We start from the raw sequence: 17092 nt of genomic DNA, 5'->3' as shown, positions 1-17092 counted from the left end.
ATTGATCATGAAGCTAAAGAGTTATTTTATGTATATGTAATATGTATAGAGTCTGAAAATTGTTTAAAGCTAAATGGCATGATAATTCATAATATTCGTAGCTTTCCAAAAAAAAAGAAGAGGAATTTTAAACAAAAATTAGTGGCAACTATAAATGACTTTTCTTTTTGAAATCCCATAGAAAAATCAAATCTAGAATTCAAGCAAACTGTTCAATGCAACATCATGATAATAAAGTAGCAAAAGTTAATATTAATATACACAAAATTATAATTAAGATCTAAAAACTACATCTTTTTGCCCCTAATCCTTGAAAATTTCCCAGAATCCTCTCACCATTACTATACCCATTTGTAAGTTTAAATTTTTTCTTTCCCACCCCACAAATCTTTAGGATAAAAAATGTAAAATTTCCTAAAAAGAAAATTTTAACCAGCCATGCATGCACGCAGAACTATCAACTTAGCTACCTAACATCCCCTACTTCTACACTTCTTGAGAGTTGAAAACAATTTGCCTATCGACGCAGTCCAAAATTCCGATATCTTCATCTGAACTCTCGTCACTGCTGGTATTATCTTCAATGGAAATATTCAAATCTAGAGAGACGAGTCCCTGGTTGTTCTTATCTTCCTTCTCTTCGTTTTCACTGGTCTTTTTTTGCCTTGTAGAGGGAGAGCATGGTGGTATTGACTCTGAACTGAAGCTTTCACAGCTGAAAATGACAATGGCGTCCTTAAGAGGAACAGTCTCCCCACCGGAAAGTGTTATATTTCCACTCTTAATTGTTTGCTTGATACCCTTTTGAGAAAAGGAATCAATTTGATCCATATCTTCCATGAAAAATACACGATGAGGGTTCTCATTCAATGCTTCGCCAAGTTTCTCTACATAGCACTTACTATCCATTTCCTGCCTCCTCTTCTTGCTAGATTCTTGAATCGAGTAATGAGTCATGCTGATCGAAAGAAAGCTGCTTTGTGAGCCGAAAATAAGTCTAGCCAGCTCTCTAGCAACCGCTTCTTTGACTTCACAATCACCACCTAAGAAGAATAGCCAAGTTTCTTCCTTTTCTTGTCTGTATTGTTTCAGTTCACTACTTTTCTTTATCTTCATCCCAGACCTGCATTGCAGGATGGTCCTCACAAGTTCAGGAATAATCTCCTTATGCTGGGGAACCTTTTTCTCCAATGCATTGCAAAGAATGTTTAAGTTGTGGGAATTTAGCTCCTTGAACATGTTAAGGCCATCGGTATCTTCCTCTATAGCCTCGCTCGAAGAAGCTGAGTTGGGGCTAGAGTTAGGATTGGATAGAAGTTCTGGTTTATTATGCTCATGACCGTGATAACTTCTCAAATGGCTTTCAACTCCTTCATCATTCTCAGAAATCCAGAACTGGTGTTCTTTTGGTCGGACTTTTTCTACTTTCAGCTTAAGAATAGCTGGCCAGCTTATATGATCAGTTTGATTCAAATTGCTGGCGTGCTCATGAGAAGAGACTGAAGCGGAGGAAGAAGGAGATGGTGAAGAAAAGTTTATGACCTTCTTATCAACTGTGTTCTGGGGATGTTTGTTTGATGAACTGGAAAACGAGTTCCATTTCTTGCATACATCCACAACATTAACACATTCCTGGTATTAGAGGGAGTAAAAGTTATTAGTTTCAATTTGAGTACTAGAGTTAGCCAATGAGAAAATCATTTCCTATTATCTTTCTCAAAAATAAATTGAGCCGACTATTTTAAAAATTTAAACTGAGAGAAAATAACATATTCCTTTACGCATAAGCCAACAAGTTAAAAGGGTGGGTCACGCCATACCCACCAAACTTTATGTGAAATTAACTTTAAGTCTAAATGGAAGAATAAGGATTTAATCACTAGATAATTTGTTGTAATCAACTGAGATTTATGATGGAAGTTAACCTGATTGTCTATGGGGTTTCTTCTGGTATCTTCCTTGTACTGTTGTAGCCATGAAGGCAAGCTTGTTGAAGTATCCTTGTTTTCATGTGTACTGCTTTTTGCTGCTTCCCTGTTGAAATAGATTATTGAAGTATCTGCACCAGTAATTAGCTGTTTATCATCACTTGTTTCTTGTACTGGCCAACAACACCCATCTTTATAAGATACCCTACTTCCATACTGAGATTGAGAATCACTGCAATAAGTTAAAGAAAACACAATGATTAAGTATCAACACAATCTTTTTTTTTAAAAAAAGTAAACAGTTTTATTTCATTGAACTAATTGTATCCATCCTTAAATTTTATAAATCACATATAATAACAAATTGAATATTGGGTATTGAAAAGACTATATTTTCAAGAAAAACAAGATGCTAAATTTATCTCTAATCCAAGTTACCTCTCAAGATTGAGACTTAAACTCAAGTTGTCAAGTGGGATTGTAACAGGATGAAGCTCCCACATGGTCCCAAGAGAAGGCTGACCAGTTTTGCATCTCATGTATGTCTGAAAAGTTGCAATGCCCATGAGCCATACTCCCTCTTCATGTTCCCCACTTCCACCATCAACTAGTCTTTTGAGCTCCATGATTATGAGCTCCACAGGGCAATACCAATTATTTCTCCTTTGTTGATCACATGACCAAATTTCTGATACCCATTTGAGATCACCCAAATACAAAATCACCCCTCTACCAATATAGCATTTCACTAGACGCCTAAGCTTTGCAAGCTTCTGCTCAACCTCTTCCTTGCTAAGATTCCTCAAAGACACAAGAGGAAGACTTATGAACTGCACATACCTCAAATCCCCAGGAACATGTCCTTTCTCAAACCTATCCATCACTCCTTTAACTATATCCTCACTACTGCTTAAATAGTCTCCTACAATCACGGTGTTTCTTTTTTTTCTTGCCAATGTGTTGATAATAATGCTTGTCACATGATCTCGATCATTCTTAACTTGATCCGAAGGCTTCCCACGAGCCATTGTCATATTCCTCAAATGGGTGTAAGAAGGAGAGTGAGACATATTAGGATGTTTAGTTCCAGGACTTTGAGGGGAGACTGCTAAAGACACAGCTTGCTCTACATTGTTTTTCACTTGGGTGCTAGAGAAACCAGCTTCCCTCATGACTCGACTAACACTTGGGTCATCTAGTATAGATATTATAAGTTGTTCTAACTCTATTTTGAGAGCAAGAATAGGCTGCTGCTGGTTTTCGATTGAGCCTCGACGTTGGTGAGCTTGCGCACGTTTGAAGGCTGCAACCAAGGCATTGGAAAGGGAAGGGAGAGGAGAATGAGGGCCTAAAAGAGGGCTGGAGCTCGAAGCTGGGAGCCTGTTGAGAGCAACATTGAAGCAAAGCTCTAAGGCCTTACATTGAAGTGGGTGAGAGTGAGATTGCAGACAAGCCCTTCTAAGAAGACTAGCAGAAGATGCAAGCATAGAACTTGCTACATGGAGAGGAGTCACTTGGGCATGACCTCGTCTTGTAGCAAGACTAACAGCTTGTTTCACTATGTTTACAGCCTCAGGAGTTAGAGCTTGCTGTACACTGCAAATTCCTGCTCTCATTTTCTATCAACTCTTGTTTTTTTCACACGCTGCAAAAACTAATATATGTAAGTAGAAGGGCTTCGAGAAAAGTTAAACAAGACTACTGGGTGTTTAGATTTCATTTCAAGAGGAAGAGAGGTTTGTGAAGATTGTAACATATACTTGTAAGATATATATATATATATAATATGGAAGTGATCTGATTGTATATATGTTTTCCGAGGAGGAGACTATAAAGGAAAGAAAGGTAAATAATAATATGAGAATTAAGTACGATTTTATGCTTTTCTTGTTAATGAGGGAAATTAAATTTGGCCTTTTGTATGTGAAAGTGGTTTGCATGTGATCTAAACTTTGCCTCCTTTCTCTCACTTTGTCTCTTCTCTCTCATAATTATGTAAAGGTGTGTGAGGATAATTAAAAGCTGTTCTCTCTCTGCATAGTGACAATTATATATAAACTTTATTTTTGAATGGAATAACCACTTGGGTTTTCTTTATGCATAAAATATATATGCTCTCTCTATATATATAATAGTGAACCAACCACACTTAATTGACTGACTACTTTCTCTTCTATTATTAGGAAATGAGTATAAGAATTTGGTTCTAGATTCAATCTTAATATTTTAGTGTGTGAAATTGAATATGTTACTGATATACATATATATATAAATATATGTATATATATGTAATAATAGTGATGTACGTATTAGTATATATTAATGTTAAAGATAGTGTGAAGAATAAGCTGATCAAAACAAGACTATGAAAAGAGAGAAAAGAATGTGGAAAAAGAGAAAGTGAAAAAGGAAATGATGGAGTCTGCCAATTACGAGGAGTTGAAGAAAGAAGATTGGACTGTCTGTCTGTTTGAAAGGAATTGGTGACTGGTTAAATTTTATTTTCTCTCTTCTCGAATGGAAGGGATAATGCTTTTGATGATTGAGATGTGAATTTTTATGATCATAAAAGCTTAAAATATGAAATAATTTAATTATTTCTATGATTGTTTTGCATGAAATTCATGTAAAAAGAAAAAAAAATTAACTCAGATCGATATTCTGAAGTATAAAGCCTGCTTTAAAGTCTTACTTTATTTTTTTATTAAAATGTCTTATTTATTTCCTTGTCTTTTTTGGGTATAATTTTGATTAGAATTTTCAAATTTTAATTTTTTTTTGCTGTAAGTAAATCTCTCTTTTAACTTATCTAAACTTTTTACACATATCAAATCATAATTATTATAGTTAATTTCAAATATTATGAATAAGTTTATTTGAATGGTTAGAATTTTTTAAATATTATAAATTTGATAAAGCTAGATAGAATTTGACACATACCAACAAAAATCATTAATTTTTTATATTCTGAAATGTAGAAATAGTATATGGTTCTTTTTTTTTTTTTATGGAGCACTAATATATAGTAAAGGTTACACCATCTTTTAGATTTAGATTGAAACAAATCAAAATGATGTTGTTTTGAAGCTGGACGTTAGAAGTAAAAAAGGGAGCCAAAATGATATCATTGTGGAAAACTCTAAAACGATGTCGTTTTGATAAAAGGAAAGAAAAAAAAAAGAACTAGAAGCATATACACGCCTCTAGTAGAAGAAGAATAAGAGAAAGAAGAAGAGATCGGCATGAAATAGATCGAAAAGAAAGAAGTGGTGTGCGGGACTCTCCTCACAGCTGCCTGTAAAAGAGAGCCATGCGGAAAGAGGAAGAGGAAGAGAGAGAGAGTAGATTTCGATCTATATAGAAAGAGAAAGAGAGTCCGTGTATATAGAAAAAAAAATCGGAGAAGACGACAGATGTGTGGTGGAAAGGGTTGTTTGGTACGCGGAACCAGATGTCGGATATGAGAGACCAATCTGTCTATGCTGAACACAGAAAGCCAGGGAGGGAACTGCGCAGCAGTGTGCAGCTGGAGAAGAAGGAGACCTACAGCAAAGGCTAGGCGCAATTTCTCAATTTGAGGTGCGTCCTCGACATGATTCAACAAAATTTGTGCCGGATCTAACCGCCCAAGCAGTTCTGTGATGATTTTCAATCGAAGCATGATGACTCATCAATGGTTCTGGTGGCGAGTGCTGGTTCCGGCAACCGCGCATGAGGCGGCATATGACACTTCGGTGGTGGCACATGGTGAACAGGGAACACATGTACGGTGGCGCATGGCAACTCAATTGAGCAGGCTGGCATGCCTTAGGTAAAAATCTATCTGCCTTTGTATTGTATCTATTTTCGAAACTATTTATCATTTAACACCTGTGTTTTCTGTTTGTAAACAAGAAAAATAGTTAGGTAGTAACTGAGGTATGGAGAAGATTGTAGATTCGAACAAATAAGGATTTTGAAATCTCTCCGATCATATTTTAAGTAAGGAATTTGGTTAGTCTCATTCAGAAACTTTTATACTTTTATAAAATTTTATTTTCTATTAAAATAAATTATTTAAGGATTTTACAGATTATTTAAGTTTTCTAATGTGATTTTCGTAAACTCATTATGTATGTGCATGGAATTGCATGTGATTTGAGAGTTATATGATGATGTGTATGATTTATATTTATGTATGCATATTGCTACTTGTATATATGTAGAACTTATACATGTCAGTTTACTGAGTTGTATATGTGCATGACGCATATATAAATATATATATATATATAATTATATGAAGTATGTATTTATATTGTTAATACGTGTGAGTAAACAACTTGTATCTACATACCTTGTGGAATACATATATGCCTTGTGTAAATATGCAAGTGTATATAGGTTATGTGCGTGTATATATATATATGTATATATTTAAGTGTGTGATTGTGCGTGCAAAATGTATGTTATACTTACTATGTAGGCATATTTATGGATAATATATATGCAAGTGCATGCATGAGTAGATGATATAGTAATGGATTTGATTAGTAAAAAAATAATACAAGAATATTTAAAAGATATGGAAATCTATTTAACATGTATCAAAAAGGGGAGTATGTGTGTGTGTGTGTGACCATTTTGGCAAGTGAAGTGTGGTGAATCCTACTTGTGGATACAACCTCAGTCAGACATGGTTGAAAAATCTTATATATAATCGTTTCGTGTTTGGATGTATGTGAAAATTAATAAGTGATACCCAATGCATAATTGTTTCGTGTTCGGATACATTGAAGAAGTAATAAATGATAAGTGACAAGTGATAAGTGATAAATGATGTATCCACATGGTAGATGAGATCTTTATGTCTTCATTGATGAGAGATCTTCCATACCCGCGGAAACGGCATAGTGCAATAAAATTCTTAAAAACGAAAAAAATTAAAATTATAAACCATAATGACAATGTAACTGAAAATAAAAGTGTAACTAAAAAGTAATAAATGAACAGTGCAATGAAAGTGATATTGACACGTGTAAAAATAAGTGACTCAATGATAAATGTACGAAATTATTAAAAAGTGTAAATGTAAGTGTTGTGAAATCAGTTAGCAGTATTTCTATGAACTCATTAGTTTATATGAACGTGATTTTAGAATATTTGTGATGTTTGAGAAACCATGTGTGAATGATGAAATTATTGAGATATGTGAAAGTGAGGTGTGTGATGTATGGGAACGTTAAGTTTTGATTATGTGAAATTATTATTATTCTATTTCTTTTTATGTGGGATTCTATTTTAAAATAAAATTTGTATTGATTTTATCGACCTTATATGATTGAATGTGTGCATATCTTTATTTTGTGCACTGTTTATTTTTCTTACTGAGCATGTGAAGCTCGCCCCAATTCATACGTACCCTCGGTGCAGATTAGTTCAAATCAGAAATATATTCAAGATCAATGAAGACTTTGAATGATTCTTTAGCAACTTTAGGAGCTTTGTTTCATAAAATAGGTTTAATTATATTATAACGATGTGATGTAAAGAATTTTATGAGTCTCATGACTTGTAACTCTGTACGAAAGATGTATAGTTAAAAATTTAAACAAAGTGCTGCATAAATTTATCAGAAATTATTCGTGTAGTAATGCTCTTTTTTCAATAGAGAAGGAAGATCATTATAATAAAGATTTTGCAACCTCCTTATATTCTTTCTATAAACATTTCGCTTAAGAGTTTTCTATCTCTTATACTGCTATCATAAGTTATTTGATTATAGCATCAATTACTGAGTTTTTTTTATTTTTAAAAAAAAACTAGTGACATTTTCAAGTAAAATTTTTTTTTACATATTAATTATTTCAAGTAAAAAAACCTACAGCATAATAACTGTAGTTAATGAATTTTTTCAAGTTAAAAATGCATAACAAAAATTTTTTAGGAGGTTTCCCATCTTTCTTAAAGATCTCTTGACTATTAAACTATGGAATTGAAGAATAACTCTCTTAGGAGAGTAAATAATACAAATATAAGTTCAACCTTAGGATATTCAAGTTTAAGCTTAAGAAGAAAATGGGTTGTTCTTTTGCATATTGTTTTCAAAATCCCTTATTTCCTTTCCAATTTCCCAATTCATACTATTTAATCATAGAAATACATATTGTTTATATTCTACTAGTCGTTAGACTTTTTAAAGACTAATATTTAGTGAATCAAATGCAATTTGAAACAAACAAACAAGGAAATCAAATCTCTCTAAATGTTTTATGATGCCGCTAAATATGTGCGTTGACAAAAGGTTCAAATTCTTTCGAAAATACAAAACAAATGTACAAAGTTAGAAATCAAACCATAACTCATGTCAATAGTGCACAATACTTAAAAAAGTACCAAAGAAATTAGAGATAATTAAGAAAAGGAAATTTGATGTATGCTGAGTCTACATAGCACAAGCAAGGTCTTATATCGACCCTTCAAAGTGCCATTACAGATTAGAAGATACATAAATGGAGAAGCAAATTGTCCTTAGTTGACAGCGGGTGTTACTAAACAAGCTGGGTCTCTGTGGCCGAAGAAACAAAAAGAAAAAAACGTTTTAATGGATGGTTGGGCTTAATTAAAACAAATTAGATGTATTTGTTGGGTTAAATGGGATTGGGTTTTCATTTCTAATTTTGGGTATAAAATGGGTTTAAAATGGATGTAGGCTCTAATCTTTTTATTATGATAATATATATTAGTATCTGCCTGAATATTAAAAAAAAAACAAAAAAAAAAAAACAATGTGATTACTTATAAATTTTTAATTAATTATAAATTTCATAATGATTCAATATATAAACTTTTGATTACTTATTTTTTCTATAGATTTATTTCATTTATTATATTGACCCTCTATAAAAAAAAATTAAGTTGAACAATCTTTTTACATTTTCATTACATATTTTGGGCTTGTATTATTAATCCTTCATGGTCAATGATCCACTTGATTAAAGAGTCTCTTTAATTAATCCTTCATGGTTACATTAGTTTTCTTCATGAAAACATGGAAAGAATAAATATTTTAAACAAATAGAAAACATTAATAACTAAATTATAAACAAAAAATATAAGGAAGCAAATTATAATAAATGTCAAAACTTAATGGAATGATTACGTAATTTGCCTTATTTTATATGATTAATGGGTTTTTTCTTTTAAGAAAGCCAGAGTTTATTGAAATGATATAAATATGTGCAACACCGTCGAGAGACAATTTAATAGAGTTAAAAAGACTACACTGAAAAATAAAAAATAGAAATAACAAACAGTGAGAGATGAATTCATAATAACATAGATGTAAAAAAAAAAAAAAGAAAAGAGATTGCGGCGGATGGATCCTTGCTATTTAATTGGTTTAAGACATTGTTTAGAATATGATTAGCATAATGCAAAAAATTAGGTTTTTCAAGATTTGATTAGGTCTATTTTGATGATATTTTTATTTTTATATATAATATTTGAAGAAAAGTCCCAAGATAGAGATCTAGGTAGTCACATGGATTGGAGAGGTTCATTTGGTAGGGAGATAAAAATTTCAATACGAATTTAGTCATGTCTTTATAAATCAGGTTTGACTAATATTATAAATGTTTTGAAAGATTGAATAGGCATAATAAGATGCATCTTCTGAACAAATGTTGGGAATGGTGTAGCAGAATTTTTTTGCATTGGAGAGACTTCACAAATTTTGGTATCATCTAATGCAGTTCATGGTTGAGAGTCAAGAATGGAGTTAGGTAATTCTTGTGTTTATAATTAGTTTTTGGTAGATGAATAATTAGAAAGAATTTTACAAAAGCAATTGATGTACTAAAATTTGTTTACATAATTAAGAAGAAGGATTACATGTCAAATGGATGGTAAAAGACAGAAACTTATACATTAAATTTGATTATGTCTGGAATATATATATATATATATATATATCATGTTAGCAATAATATTTTTCAAATATTTAATATTAGAATGTAAATACTTACTAAACTGCTCATAAAAATAATTGTTTACTAATAATTAGATTAAGTTGTTTAATTAAAGTTTTGATACTTTTATCACATGCATATGTTAAAACATCTTCCTACCGAGTTATCTAAACTTAATTGAAGCTTAATATGTATGCATATGGTAAATAGTGAGAATACATATATATATATATATATGGGATGAATGCATAAGAGAGAATTTGTATATCTAAACATTTATTGTCATGTGATGTTGTCCTTCTAGATTTCATGAGGTTCCCTCACTCGTAATAAATTATGAGATGGGGTGGTGGTTGTCCAAAATCACAAGCCATGTATGACCTACTTTATTTACTCCTTCCATGAGTATTTTTCCCACTTAAATAGTTAATTTTAAAATAAATTTTAGTTTGACCTCTTATTGTTTACCTAATAATTAATTTAGGAATAAATTTCAATTGCACCTCTTGTTTGATTTGAAGTTTTTCAATTCGAAATTTTGTGATTTTTTAAAGAATTCACTACCTTACTAATTTTAATATTAGTTAAATTTGGTCACATATAACCAAATTTAAGAAACTTTTAAACATAATCTAACAAAAAAGAAAAAAAAAATTGGTTTTCCTGTGAAATTGGACTAAATGATTCAATTATTTCTTAAATTTAATATATAATACTATTCTAGTAAGTTGTATGATTATTATCTTAAATTACAACTTTTTTTTTTTTAAGCAGCAATTGGCGAAAAGAAAGAAAAACGTTTGAGAATAAATTTATCTTTAAAAAGAAAGTTATAACCTAACTATGTATAAATAAATCTATAATGCATATAATATTTAATTATGATTATATAACGTATTATTTTCTCGTTTCTTCTAAAAAGCGACCGGAAATGATTTTTTGGAAAATTATCAACTTCTACAATTCAAAGAAAATAAAAATTTGATTTTATGCCAAAATAAAATTTATTTATTTTAAGAGTGAGTCCTCTCTACAATCAGATAATTAATTAACTTATGAATTTAATTAAAATATAAGTGAGATGGTAATTAACATTTAATCTAGCTAAGATATACACAAAATCACCTGTCATCAATCTCATGGGAGAGAGAGCTAGCCCCAAGAGAAACATACACTATGTACGCATACATATAGATATAGTTATGTTATTAAGCTCCCTGATCCCTAATCTTCACCAAAAGTTAATTTACAAATTAAAAATTATATATTTGTATGGGGTGCTAATCTGAGAGTAGCATCTGATCTTGTCTGGAGCAAGAAGGAGGGGATGGCCATGAAGAAACAGCAGAAGAATAGGAAGTAGAAACGGAGGTTGAAGAAAGAGTCAGAAACAAATCAATGAAAGCACCAACTATAAACCCATGATTCTTCTTCTTGTTTACCTTCAAATACCAACTCAGTAACTTCTCTAATCCTTCCCACTCTTTCAATCCATGCCACTCCACCATCTCCTCCATTGATCTTCTGAAATCTACGTACGGATTATCAGATTCCATAGCCAGCACTACGCTCTCCTCAAACGGCGCCGTTTTTTTCGATGGTGATTCTCCTAAGATGGAGCTTGACTCACCTCCTGGTTCGAAGAACAGCCGTTGAGATGATCTCATCACTCCACGCACCACCATCTCTAATGATTCACCGTCGAACTCGTCTGACTCGGTGGAGAAGCTTGCTGACTCAGATGAGTTCGTGAACCATGAGTCTGGTGTCTCGATCCCGGCTTCGAAGAATACTGAGTTGACTGTCTTGAAGATATCGTCGCCTGCTCGGAATGAAAGGGTTTTGGGCTGCTTGCAGAGCGGCCATTGCCAAGCTGCTTCTTTGGTGGTCTTGAACAGAGAAGGGAGCTTCATTTTCTTGCCCATCTAACTTTTTTTGACGAGAAACAAACAGAAAATTAATCTTTTCCTGAGCTCTGACGTCTGGGTTTTGATTTGCTGAACGAATGGGTGGTGGTGAGGTGTTAGTTTTCTGATCAGATGGTATTAATTGGAGCAGAGGAAGGTATTTAAAAAGGAACAAGATGGAAAGAGAGTGGGGATGATAAGGTATCTCATGTTTGTATTAAATTGAGTTTTTATTTATTTATTTATTTTTATTTATATAGAATAAATGTTTCCTCCCACAACAACTGAATTTATTTATTTATTTATTTTAAATTTTAAAGAAACATTCAATTATTATTGTTGAATTAATTTTATTTTTAATGCTGTTACCCCATATAAATATATATATATATATATATATGCATAGAAATTATATTTTATCGTTTCATGTGGTTTAATGCGTGTTTGTTAATGAGTTTTGAATGCCAATATAGTGAGAAGTTAAAACAAAAAAAAAAACAATTTGACTTTTTAGTAAAAGTGTTTGATATTTGATGAAAATTTGTTTATTTAAATTAATGTTTATAAAATAAGGTATATATGTAAATACTTCTTAATATCACTATAAATTTTTAATTTAATATAAAAATACTATTGATTATTTAGAATGAAAAACAAAACTCTTAAATATATGAAACATTCAAAAATATTGTCCAATACTAAAAATAAAATTCTTAAATACCTCAAATAACTAAAACATCCATAAAAATATAAAAAATAAAATTGAGCATTTAGATTGTTTAGAAACACTCAATTATTTTAAATCTCTATTAATATTTTAAAAGTACTAAAAATATAAAAAATAATAATTTTTTAAACTAATTTAAACATTCGAGATACTTCTAGTTATTCGTAATTTATACTTAAAGAGGTATTTATGATTATTATGGGTGCACCTGAATTGTTTTTATATGTTTAGAATATACGAGAACCTTCTAAATATTTAAAGTTATTTTCACACTAACGTAGTTATCTATTATTTAATACACAAAATTATAAAAATAAATAAATTATCATAGAAGAAAAAAACGAAACAATAGAGCTAAAATTTTTAATAAAATGAAAATAGAAATGTGAGTATTTTTAAAATGCTAAAAATTGAAGATACAAATTAAGAAATTAAATTTTTAATTGTTTGTGAAAGCATATCAATTAATAGAACTCTCGTTTCAAAGAAAGAGAAAGAGATAATGTATATGAATCACTCATATATATATATATATATATATTTTTAAATTATACGTATTCATCATCCGAGGGATGTTTACAAAAAAAATTAAGGTAAAAGTGAAATTTGTCAAAAAGAGAAAAGAAAAAAATAAAAGCCTTTTAATAGCCCATATATATATATATATATATGTGTGTGTGTGTGTGAATATGTACATGTATGTATAAGAGGTAAACGGTGGAGGAGTCAATTTTTGTGTTGCAAATTTATGGTGCATAGGCGAACATCCTCGCTTCTTAAATAAGTCACATGAATATTGCGTAAAATCTATAAGAAGAAAAATTAGTAGAACTTCCATAATTCAATTTGTACATACCACAAACCCATTGGTTATTTACTTGTATCTTTAGCTTTCTTGAAATACTTGATTAAATTCATGCACATGTTTGCTTCTGTGATGGAATTATGCAAGAGTAATAAACCCGGACACTATTTTATTATTTTCTTTTTCTTTGTAATAAATTGCTTAATTTTATTTAATTAAATTTATTTTAAGTGCATAAAATATTAATTCTAAAAAAATCTAAATTAATCCCACGTTAAGTTATTGCAAAGTTCGAATTTTCGTATTGAAGAACATTATAAGAACCATACAATTGTAATAAAAATTAAAGTGATTCATAAATGAATGTGTTTGATTGATTACTAAGAAATTAGAAATAGCTTAACTTCAAGAATTTATAAAATGATTTTAGAAATTAGGCTGTCCATAAGTTACCTAGTTTTAACCATTAATTTAATGGAATAATTTTACATATTAAATACATCATATTTATATAAAATGTCAATAGATTATATATCGTGAATATGTATATTATATACTTATATAATCTAAATAAAATATTTTATTTATGTACAGATTGGACTGTTGCATACTGTACAGCCACGTTTTACCCCACCTTGTACGACGTCGTACTGCGGGTTCTGTCGTGCTGCTATTGTTATCTAATCATTCATCTTACGAAGAAGAAAATATCAAACCAATTTCTGTAGCCTCACTTTTTTTTTTCTATTTGTTTTAAACATTTGTTAGAAAAATTAAATATATTATATTTATTCTTCTTTTCTTTTTTTTTTTAAAAAAAAAGTCACGTATTTAGTTTTAAATTTATTATGTAGATTTATATATATAAATTATTATACATAAAAATTATTAAATTTTTTTTTGTTATGAATTCAGATATATTTTTTTAGTTTGATACGAGAATATTAGTTCTATTTAGATTCGTTATAAATCTGTTTTATTCTTCGCATCTTAAATTTTTTAGTTTCAGTTTTGATTCTTTTTCAATTTCTGAAAAAGTTTCTTCCATAACTTGTAAATCCTGCTTTGATTTTGATTCTTTTTCGATTTCTCTGATCTTAAACCAGCCAATGCAAAAAATAGAAATTAATAATATATTTCAATGGGAAATACATACATATATATATATGTATATAATATTTATATAACGTTTTTTTTTTCCAATGGGAAATCATTTCTTGTCTTCTTTAATTTTTTAATTAGGAAAGTTAAAGTTAATTTGTTTTCAAGCAGCAAATTTTCGGAGTTTCGAGTTTCAAATGTCGTAAAATGAACAATAATTTATAGCTCCAGAACAGGACAACAAAACCAATCATCAAATTTGACTCAATAATTTCAAATAATAATACATATATAAATATAATTAAATATACACATATACATATAAATATAGATACAGGAAACCCTACATATACATATATATGCTATATGCAATATATATGACTACCATACTAAACAAACTGAAATGAGAATGTTCTGTTATACAGTCAACTCACACAAACACATAAATATATATATATTTATTATAGAGCCAGTAAAAACAAGAGCTTTTATATTAATGCTGAGAGAGAGAGAGAGAGAGAGAGAGAGAGAGAGAGAGAGAGATATTGGTGTCGGTGATTAGGTGATGATAATGGATTCTCTTGAAGAATAAAAAGGCTGTAAGTGAACTGTTGTGTCTCCTTTCTACCAGATACATGAATATAAGTATATATATATATATATATATACATACATATATAAGATCATGGATTAATTGTGAGTGAAGCAGATCCATGCACATGCCTCGTTGACCCTATATGATATATTTGGCGGCTTATATGCTTCCAAAACTAATATTTCTTGTATTAATTCATAGACAGATTAATTATAACATATATATAACAACTTTTCTTCTTTTGTTCCCTATTTATAGGATTTCAATGTTATAATATTTAGTTATAATTAATAAAATATTTCATTTGTATGTACCTATAGTGTATTAGGGATATATCTATATATGTAATACTTAATCCAAGATCAAATTTAATTCAGTGCTATATATTCCATTCTACACACTTAAGTAATCAAGTCAATCAGAAGAAATCTCATGCTATCTCAACTTCTGGCCCATTAACATAGTAAGTAAATCAAGCTCGAAATTGAATTATTTATGGATATGTCTCAAGAAAATTATTTATATACTCGCAAACAATTGATCAGATATCAATACTACAATATACATACATATATATATATATTAGCTGATAGCAACAGTTAAAGACTGTATCCATTTATAATATATATATATATATATATATATAGAGAGAGAGAGAGAGAGAGAGAGAGAAGTAGAGGTACTTGGTTTTCGAATAAATAAATCATCAATTCAATATGTTTTTCCATTATGATACATATATATATATATGTATATATATAGTTACTCACCAGCAACATGGAAAGAACGTGGAAAAATGGATTGGCTGTTTGGTGCAAATGCAAGAATCAGGCACGTATAACCGCTGCTTTGTCTCATTTACATATATAAGAGATGACATTTGATGGGTTTTTATTTTATTTATAATTATTATTAAATTAGAAAGTACAACGCCCTTTTCTAATCTCATTTTGTATAAACTATTATTTCATTGGAACTTAATTTACATATTAATTATTATAATGATGATCAACTTAATCTAGACAACATGAAGGTCAACTGATCTGCTTGTAACTACAATGAGGATATGTCAGTGTGCATGAACTAAATTATTAATAATTTGTAGAGAATGTTCGTATTCTCTTCATCTTAATTAGTTATGTAGGAATAATATATGATATAATTTGAATATGGAGAGATATCAGTTGCTAACTTATAAAAATATTGCGTAAGCAAGCTGGACATGTCTCAGTAGAAGACAAATTAGATAGAGATTTTCCTCCCCCCAAAAAAAAAAAAAAGAAAACCTGATCTAAAAATATATAAATCATGGTTTTATCCCACCTTTTAGTTTAGTTTAAGATTATAACCAACATGATAATCTTATAGTCTTAATTATGTAAGATTTTAGTAAAGTTTTCGTAAAATATTATTCCTAAATTAGATACGAAAAGTTCTTTTCTTTGGTTATTAACAAGAAGCAAATGCTATCGGTAAACTACGGATCTAACTTCTCACAAATGTTGTCTCACTTATATAAAAAGACTTGTCTAATTAATTTATGGAGCTAAAGATTTTTGTACCTTAGAATAAGATGTAAGATTTCTCATACTTTTTTTTTTTTTTGAAATAACAAGACTCCTAAAATAACCTACTATCACATCTTTTGATCTAAAACTCCTAAATATATCCTTTAAAATTGGCAAGGTTCCAATCCCCAAGTTCTCGGACAAGGCCATGTGTATATAAGCTAGCTGTTAAGATAAAAAAATTTGCGAATTCTAGTCACCTCAACAACCTTTAGAATTAAGAGGTCTTGTCAATTGATTTCCTAATGTCTGTCACCTCAACAACTCCCTCTTAAGTGTCTTGTCAATTAATGGTAGTTATCTTAACCAGCAGAAATTACTTTCAAATTGCTACATGTTTCAACGATCAAGTCCTTGCACTTCTTTGAATGAAAATAAATGTAATCTTTTTACTACCTAGTATACCATTAGCTTTTATGCTCTATTTATTATCGATTTTATAGGTTAAGAAACTATGAATTTTCAAACTGCAACATTTGGTTTTATCTCTAAAAACATTTCTTGAATCTTGA

At 30.0% G+C, this 17092-nt stretch overlaps 2 protein-coding genes across 2 annotated transcripts; both read right to left on the bottom strand.

Moving 5' to 3' along the window:
* Nucleotides 1-211: 211 nt before the first annotated feature.
* LOC110814529 (protein SMAX1-LIKE 3-like) lies at nt 212-3734 on the bottom strand. Its single transcript, XM_022042008.2, has 3 exons — nt 2367-3734; nt 1926-2160; nt 212-1632 (listed from the first exon to the last, which is right to left on the bottom strand). The coding sequence occupies exons 1-3, from the start codon at nt 3542-3544 to the stop codon at nt 487-489; spliced, it is 2559 nt and encodes an 852-aa protein (XP_021897700.1). The 5' UTR covers nt 3545-3734; the 3' UTR covers nt 212-486.
* Nucleotides 3735-10912: 7178 nt separating this feature from the next.
* On the bottom strand, nt 10913-11978 carry OFP13 (ovate family protein 13). The gene has a single exon (XM_022041994.2). It carries the CDS (start codon nt 11800-11802, stop codon nt 11158-11160), a length of 645 nt encoding a protein of 214 aa, XP_021897686.1. The 5' UTR covers nt 11803-11978; the 3' UTR covers nt 10913-11157.
* Nucleotides 11979-17092: the final 5114 nt, after the last annotated feature.

Source organism: Carica papaya, chromosome 8, assembly GCF_054855325.1.
Source record: "Carica papaya isolate Zhongbai chromosome 8, ASM5485532v1, whole genome shotgun sequence".
Lineage (NCBI taxonomy): Eukaryota > Viridiplantae > Streptophyta > Magnoliopsida > Brassicales > Caricaceae > Carica > Carica papaya.
This window is presented reverse-complemented; position numbering and strand designations above follow the sequence as displayed.

Excerpts from the sequence above, each read along its gene's own strand:
- LOC110814529 (XM_022042008.2), bottom strand. The coding sequence starts at position 3,544 with ATGAGAGCAGGAATTTGCAGTGTACAGCAAGCTCTAACTCCTGAGGCT. Across the intron at positions 2,161-2,366 it reads TTAAGTCTCAATCTTGAGAG|TGATTCTCAATCTCAGTATG; the intron begins GTAACTTGGATT and ends AACTTATTGCAG. Across the intron at positions 1,633-1,925 it reads GAAACCCCATAGACAATCAG|GAATGTGTTAATGTTGTGGA; the intron begins GTTAACTTCCAT and ends CTCTAATACCAG.
- OFP13 (XM_022041994.2), bottom strand. The coding sequence starts at position 11,802 with ATGGGCAAGAAAATGAAGCTCCCTTCTCTGTTCAAGACCACCAAAGAA.